The sequence below is a fragment of the Dreissena polymorpha genome, chromosome 2 (genome assembly GCF_020536995.1).
Source record: "Dreissena polymorpha isolate Duluth1 chromosome 2, UMN_Dpol_1.0, whole genome shotgun sequence".
NCBI classification, from domain to species: domain Eukaryota; kingdom Metazoa; phylum Mollusca; class Bivalvia; order Myida; family Dreissenidae; genus Dreissena; species Dreissena polymorpha.
This window is the reverse complement of record NC_068356.1, coordinates 36272259-36280974: the sequence shown is the minus strand read 5'-3', so window position 1 is coordinate 36280974 and position 8716 is coordinate 36272259. Positions and strand designations below refer to the sequence as shown.

Genomic DNA, 8716 nt, shown 5'->3' with positions numbered 1-8716 from the left:
CTATACCATGTGTCACGTGACTCACTCTGTCAAACTCATTCTAAGGCGGGGCGTCGGCCCGGGTGCGTTTTACAAGTTTTGAAAATAAAGACGAAGGAAGGATTAACAAAATTCGAATTTTACAGACAATTAAAAGAGGGAATTAATGTATGCAGTGCTGTCACTGGATTATAACAAGCATAATTAAGATATTTAAATTAGTTAACCTTTAGCAGGTAATATTCGGTGAGTTATCTCCAAAATGGCGGACGAATTCGCCGGTATAAGTGCGGCAGAAATGAGGTATTTGGCCGTTGACAAAAGTGTTGTCAACGATCCAATGATGCAGGCAGAATGGGCTTCCAAGAAGCTGATTTGGGTGCCACACGAGCTTCATGGGTTTATTGCTGCCCAGATTAAGGGTGAAAGCGGAGATGAAATTGAAGTTCAACTGGAAGAATCGGGCAAAAAAATGCGATTTCACAGAGACGATGTTCAAAAAATGAACCCTCCGAAATTTTCTAAAGTCGAAGACATGGCAGAGCTAACGTGTCTTAATGAAGCTTGTGTGCTGTTCAACTTGAAGGACAGATATTTCTCGGGCTTAATCTATGTGAGTGTTGCTCAGTCATATCAATTCTTCAGCATTCATTTCCTGGTTAATCATCCAAACCACTCCTTGACTTATCCCATGCAAGGACTTCACTGTCAGATTAGAATAAGTAGTTTCATATTCATTCGAAGAGTGAATTTCAGCCTAGGCAAAACAATATTCTAAAATTGGTTGTCCAGCTGAGCGACATGGTTTTGAGTTTTCATATGCTTCAAAATTGTACCTGAACGTCTACGGGTTTAAGTATTTTGGAAAATAGCCATTACAAGAGTGTTATCAATACGGGCAACTGTACATTAACCACCTTCACCCCTCACCACCTTGTAGATTTCAGGGTTGTCAATTGTCCGATTATTCCAGAAATCCAGATTTGAGCCATCCAGGGTCGATTTTAAGTTCAGTGTAAATCCGATAAGTTTTTTTTATAGGGGATTGATGGCAGTGTGACAAGTTTGTTCGAGTGCGCGATCATTTGAGAACGAATATTGTACTAGCTTCCTCGGCATTCTGGAAATTTTAGCTGGGTACCGATTTTTCCTGGTCTTTTATTTAGTAATGTCTGATTAGTTAGAGGCTGGCACAGACCTGAACGGTAACTGATGAAACCTTTTGGCTACTTTCCGAAAATCTTACAATTCTACGAAATGTTGCAAATGTTGGCAATCTTTAAATTATTGATAAGCAAAGTAAAGCACTTCAATAACGTATTGAAAAACAATATGTTAACCAAATTATATATTGATTGCATATTTGCTTGGTTACTGGTTTTCATTTTCTGCAGTCAAACAATATGCAAATTTTATTACATGTGCATAGAACGTATCTCGATATGTTTTTTTGGACAGTGTTTTTGGAAATAAAGGTATGGTTTGCAGCGATTTTCTTTGTCCAATTGGGAAAAGTACCCGTACCGGTCCAATTGGGAAAAATCGAGTCGTGAAAACATCAAAATTGGGAAAAATCGAGTCGCGAAAACCTCAAATTGGGTAATTGGTGTATTTGATTTTTTGCTCCCAAATACTTTAAAATTGATAACCAAGTGTTTTCGAGCTGTCAATATTATATTAACCTAGGTTCAGTCCATAGAGCTGCAAAGGGAAACTAACTAAATGTTGCTTTAAAAAAAAAAAAAAAAACAATTTTTTTTTTTTTTTTTTTTACCTTTAATTGGGAATTTAAGGACAGCAATTGGGAAATTTGTATTTTTTCGTAATTGGGAAAGTGCCGTTTACCGGTACTTTATAAAGAAGGAGGAAAATCGCTGGTTTGTCGATTTTAATTTATTTGCGTCATACTTTATAACATTTTATAAAATGGCAAATGTGTATGTCTATGAGTGTTACCAGGGGTTTTTCAGCACTGTCTGCGCCTCCGGAAAACGGAGGCACTCCCAAAGCAAACGGACCCGATCCCAAACCGAAATTATTTAAAAAAAATCCCAATTTCCAAAAAAAAAAAAATTATAATTTTTTTTAATATTTTTTTTTTAAGAATGAAGTGTCTTATAACTTGTGTGACTAACCAGTGTTTGTGTTGGTCAAAAATATCTGCTATAAGGTTTTGACTGTTCAGTTCTTATCTCAGAGTGTAACTGAAAAACAAAACTGCAGTTACTGTACTTGAATAAACGTTAAACATGCCCAATATTGCATCTGTTTATATAAAGAAGACAAAATAACAAATAATTACAAATTTATTTGTTAAACCACTGAATTATTTAAGCATGATAAATTCACAATTTTTTCCCAAATGGGCTTTTTCATCGAAGCAAAAATTCCCAAAATGACCAATTTTGTCGATAAAAAAGTCCCAATTTGGTCAGACTCCTTTTCCCAAAATAGGCAGAAAAACCCCTGGTTACTGATGGTCTGGTTTATAATATTTTGCATTGTACTCTGACACCAGTATTTGCAACTAGAAAGACTGTAAAAACAATAAGCTAGGGCTTTGGGGGCTCAGCCGTTTATCTCTGTTGGAGACTTACGGCCCTAGACTCCCAGCTTAATTTTCCAGATATCAAATTTAGGACAATGGACACCCCTGAGATTTATACTTTAAACATATATGCAAGATAATGTGGTGTCATGGAAACAGAACGGTCCATTTGACACAGAGTTGTTGCAACACTTATTTTTGCTAACATTGTCCAGGACTGTTAGCTTCAATTGAAATGATAATGGGCAAAATATTACAGACTGATGATACTTTAACATACATATTCAGTTAAAAAAAACTGTCTCATGCGAAGTATTTTCAGCTGACTATTATACATGAAATATATATAGTGGAGCTATCCTACTCATCCCGGCGTCGGCGTGAGCGTCTGCGTTAGCTTTAGCGTCTGCGTTAGCGTGCAAATGTTAAAGTTTTCGTACTATACCAAATATTTTCTTTGTCCCTTGACATATTGCTTTCATATTTTGCATACTTGTTAACCAACATGACCCCAACCTATAAACAAGAGCAGACAACTCTATCAAGCATTTTGTCATAATTATGGCCCCTTTTCCACTTAGAATATGCAGCAAATGTTTAAGTTTTCGTACTACCCCATTTATTTTCATTGTTCCTTGACAAATTGCTTTCATATTTTGCATACTTGTTTACCAACATCACCCCAACCTATCAACAAGAGCAGACCACTGTATCAAGCATTTTGACATAATTATGGCCCCTTTTACACTTAGATAATTGAATATTTTGCTTAAATTGCCATAACTTCTTTATTTATGATCACATTTTATTATTACTTTGACAAAACAACACTTACCTGAATACAACAATGGATTCCACCATAACAATACCCCACGCCCCTACCCAGATTTTTTAAATTTTTTTTTGTTTAAACATCATCTAATAAATTAACACACTCCACATTATACCCCCCTCTCCCCCCCCCCTACCCCCCCCCAAATTTTTATTTTTATTTTTGTTTAAACATCATCTAATAAATTACCACACCCCACATCATACCCCCTCTCACCCCGCTTACCCCCCCCCCCCCCATTTTTTTTAAATACTTTTTTTTCTTTTGAAAGATCGTCTATATAAATTATTGAATATGAACAATTTCCCCATGATGGCTTACGTTATACTGTCAAGCACTCAAATAGTCTAGCGCACTGTCCTCTGACAAATCTTGTTACTATTATTGTTACAAGAGGTATCACTAAAAGTTTTTGTGATCATCTCTAGCATCTGGGCCAGCAATCCTCAAATAGTTTGTTTTCTGACAATCATGGCCTTTTTCCTGATTAAAAAATAAATACATTCAGAAGTAATCTCTGCGACAAAAAAGAGGAGGTATACAGTATTGAAATGAATCATCATGGCACTTTTGTCAGTCTGTCTTTATTTGTCCTAAAGCACACTGTCAAACAAGGAACTCATACACTTTGCTATGTACAATATTAAAACTTACATAATTCCTTATGATATGAGTATGTCATGTGAAATTTGTGTGGCCCAACATTATAAACGCTCGTTTTAAATTATATTTTTCAAGTCGGAATTTCTGCAACATCATTAATCAGACCTTCTTACATATAAATACATGCTGTGAAAGTGGTATTCAACACTTAAATATTAGTATTTTGAAAAGCACTTGTTAAACAGTTGTATAATAATATTTCATTAACATTATTAATGAAGGAAATGTATTGGCAGACTACTGATGCATTTATTTATTGCAAACACAACACTATTTGGTAAATCTCTAGAGTGATAAAGAAGGATGCGACGCCCTGCTTTTTTGCATCCCCCTTTTCCCCTCTGCCTCTCTGTTTTGTTCACACACAAAAAAGTGTTAAATGTTTTAAAAGTTAACATATTTCTATAAATATCCAACGTCAAATGAAATGACTGATGAAAAGACTTGGCTAAAATACCTCAATTGCAAGTGTTAGACCTAACTTATTCTTTGGATTATTTGTTTTGTTAAGTTTGTTAAATTGTTATTTCAGACCTACTCTGGATTGTTCTGTGTAGTAGTTAACCCTTACAAGAGACTGCCCATCTACACAGAGAAGGTCATTGAGTTATACAAAGGAAAGAAGCGCCATGAAGTACCACCCCATGTTTTTGCTATCACAGACAATGCCTACAGGAACATGTTGCAGGGTAGGCTACACTTAAACTTAAAAGCCTGATATCAGCTTTTCGTAAAATGTTATCAGCAACAAGCATATTTAAGTAGAAATTAGTTTGTATACAACAGTTCTTTATTCAATGTCATTAACCGATATGTAAAATACCGTTCAATTAAGGTTATTATGTTACAATTAGTGATTTTTTTGCCCTATTGGGAAAAGTACATGTACCTGTACCAGCCCTTTTGGGCAAATAGTGCACGGAAAAACCTGATTGGGAAAATTCTAGTCGTTAAGTCTTCATATTCTGAAATTGGTTTATTTAATTTTTTGCTCCCAAATACTTGAAAATTGTAAAATGCAGTGATTTTTTCCCTTCGAGTCCTGCGTCCTGGACTCACAAAAACCTTTGGGGATGCAAAGTTTCCAATTATGTGGGTCCCAAAAATGCATTGACATTTCTCAAAAATTATATTGTTTTATATTTTGACAGATTCTTTTATTTCGAGGACTCATAGATTTGCAAGTTATGGAGTCCCAGGACTCAGATGAGAATTTTATTTTAAATATCACTGAAAATGTTGTCAAATAATCAATATTGTATGACTTACAGTACAGCCAAAGCGGAACAAACGTATTTTGCGATCCGCGGCGGCAAGGTGAAACGAGTCGATGCCGCGTCAGCCGTTGAAGCCGCGTAAGTATGCGGTGGCAAGTCGCATTTCGCCGCGAAACTTCTCATCTGTCCGCCGAGGCATGCCGCGATCCGCGACATGATGCCGAGTCGATGCGCATCATGAAATAAAAAATCTTTTAAAAATTATTAGTTACATGTAGTTAACAAATTTTGAACGAACAATTATAATAATAATTAAAATCATAATAAATTTATTGTGCGCGGATTGTATTAGCATATACATGTAAGCATAGTTAATGTGTCTGGCCAATTAAGTTTGTTTCCCGCCCGTAGTGTATGTATTTCACACATAAACAAGGTCACGTAATTATGTTTTCGCACATACAAGTGGTCAAGGCTCCAGCATATGGTGGATTTATAAATTAATTGCATTTTGATTTTGCTATTATATTTAAGCTGAGAAAATTAGCAGTTTGAAGCCACATCAATAATCAAGACGGTGACGACGTATTTGTTGATTTGTTAATTATCAGCTTATTATAACTATTGATTGAATATGCGTATATAAACACGTTTTATTTTGTTCATATTATATAGTTAATATCGCTACTAATTACCCGATAATCCCGTATATTCCAGTTTTGAAGCAAATGCTGGTAAATATTTACGATACACAAACATTCTCGATATTTCCTTAAGTATCAAATACATTTTGGCATTTGTTACTATTTATAGAGGTGATGAAATAACGTCTAATCGGGGCGTTTTTTTTCCCCACTGAACACGCTATTTACGCCTGAGGTGATGTTCATGTATTTATACAACACAAAATACACCCAAACTTTCCAAACGACGTTCTACATGTCTGCATAATTTTCGCGCGCTTTTTATGAAACAAAGGATATTTTAGCACTATTTATTTGACGCTAGAATTTGCCAAATGTCGCGTAAGCATTAAAATTCGGAAGTGTGTTTCGGATTACAAATTTAATAATGATAATCGAAAGAAACATTAACAGTTGCGCGTAATTAATTCTACGCTACACATACATGTATGTACATGTAGGTGGATATCTTTTCACTCGATCCGCCGCGTACGTATGCGGCGGATTTACTCCGCAAAAGTATGCGAGGTTAATACAGACTCGGCGTCGTTGCGCAGATCGATGCCGAGTGCCACGGCGATACGCTGCGTCAACACACGATTCGCCCGCCGCGTACCAATAATCTGGCCGTGGCATAGCCGCGGGTTATGTTTGTGCCGCTTTGGCTGTACTGTATGTTTAAGCCATAGAGCTGCATAGGAAAAACTAACCAAATGTCACATTTTATTTATACAAAACAAATCATATTTAATTTTTTTGGAAACCTTCAATAAGGAATATTTTTGACAGCAATTGGGAAATTTGTATTTTTTTTGTCTAATTGGGAAAGTGCCGTTTTCAGGAAGTTTATAGTGAAGGAAAAAAACGCTGGTTGCATTATACTTTTTTTCGGCGTAAGCTGCATAAGCCAGCTTTTCACCCTGACTTGACCTTTGTAAGTGTCCAATAAAATTCAAATAAAATTTCCCGCGGCTAGGTACGAATGAATACACTTCATTTATTCCATTGGCTGATTTGAGTATACCACCAGAACATTGGAAACATATCCGCGTCTTTGTAACACTGTTTTACTGTATGAAACAATTTTATCTCTAATGAAAAGGCTTAATAGATAGAACAGTTTTACACTCAATTCTCGACATCAATACAGTTTGTGCGTACACCTTTTATTTTCAGAGTATTACCAGCGCAAAATCGTTTATACTTAAAAGGCTATGTTCTCATATTTAGTACTTACTTCCATATTCCTGTCAACATGTTAACATGTAAAAGTATAAAGAGCAGTGGAAGCGAGGCCTCACTTTAAAGAATTGCATTTCAACCCGCGAGGTTTCAGGTCAAGTCGCGGACATTCAGAGTTTATATACAGGTCATCACCGGAGTTCGCGGTCAGTAAAATAATCGTTATATAATAAAGACGCTATCCGTGAACTAGGTGACCTGGAATTTTCTTTAGACCAGAAATATGTTAAAAGAAGATATTCAGCAATATAATTATGGTATGTCAATAATAGATTCTTAATGTGTTTTCAACAATACAATGATAAATATTATTTTTAATAAATTTAACAATAATTATTCCACCATATTGCCTAATGTACTAAAGTGATATTATGAGCATGTAACAGTTTATAGGTGTCTATCGCAACCGTTGATTATTTTTGATGTTTCTACTTCATATACACTTATAGTAATTAATGCAGCATCAACATACTAAAACAATATACCAGAAAGAGAAAAATAATGCATTTGAATATTAACCGTACTTTCGTTTGACAACTGATCATGCGTTTACGAGTTGAACCTAAATTTAGTTTTAGTGCAGATTTGTTCATACGACACAAAGACACAATATTGTTTTACGGATCATTTCGGCTTACAGGACTGGGTGGGTCACGTAAGAATATCGAATATAAAATATATTTTTAAAAACAACTGGTAGCAAGGTGAGTTGCAGATAATTGATCAGTAACCACATTTTAACTAACTATTTTGACCTGTTAATTCTTTTCAGCTCAATTCAACAGTGCAAAATGCCCATAATATCACTTTAAGCATGAGCACGATGATTCTCGATACTGTTAATAATCGAATCAAATAGCAATGCCCGACAGACCACTAAAACAGGTTTGTTCTCGTGTGGCCGGTTGACTCATATGTTTAAATTTCACTTCCATTCTTCTTTTGGTTTTCCGTTTTGTATCTATAGGTTTATGACCAGCAATATGTTATAATGTAAAATAAGCCGCGAAAACTCCCCGTAACATCCCGTACTGCGTGTGATGCAGCTAAGAACTGCACAGAAAAAGACATTCGCTATCCTTGATCTCATTCATTAAACTATTTACGCCGTATATCTTTTTTAAAGATATTTCTTGTTTTAATTATGTGTTTTATTTAGGTTGTCTCTACCTTCAGGCTTTAAAATAGTTTTAATTGCAGTCATATTAGCATTTCAGGTTGAATTCTGTGTATTGTACATTGTACCATTTTATACTGAACAACATTATCTTTAAGGCTTGGCAATTTGAACATAATTAACATCCGCCTTCAAATGCAAGCAGTAAATACATTTTCTTTATGCCAGTTGTAGCTTGAGACGAGGGTTAACCCATTTATGCCTAGCATTAAGATAAAAGGCCCTGGCAAACAGCATAGACCCAGATGAGACGCCACATGATGCGGCGTCTCATCAGGGTCTGCACTGTTTGCTTAAAAGAATTTCTGTAAGAAATATTCAAAATATAGAAAAAAATATGCTACACATCCCGAATTTTGGAAATAAATTGATCCA

The 8716-nt window shown here is 35.4% G+C and overlaps 1 protein-coding gene across 19 annotated transcripts in view; it reads left to right on the top strand.

Moving 5' to 3' along the window:
- LOC127866605 (myosin heavy chain, non-muscle-like) overlaps nt 1–8716 on the top strand; it is an 83233-nt gene continuing 74517 nt past the window's right edge. For all 19 annotated transcript variants that reach the window (XM_052407271.1, XM_052407266.1, XM_052407268.1 and 16 more), the window contains exons 1-2: nt 1–592; nt 4555–4711. In XM_052407271.1, the coding sequence (XP_052263231.1) occupies nt 242–592; nt 4555–4711 (508 nt within the window). In that variant the 5' untranslated portion in view covers nt 1–241. The remainder of the gene's footprint in view (nt 593–4554; nt 4712–8716) is intronic.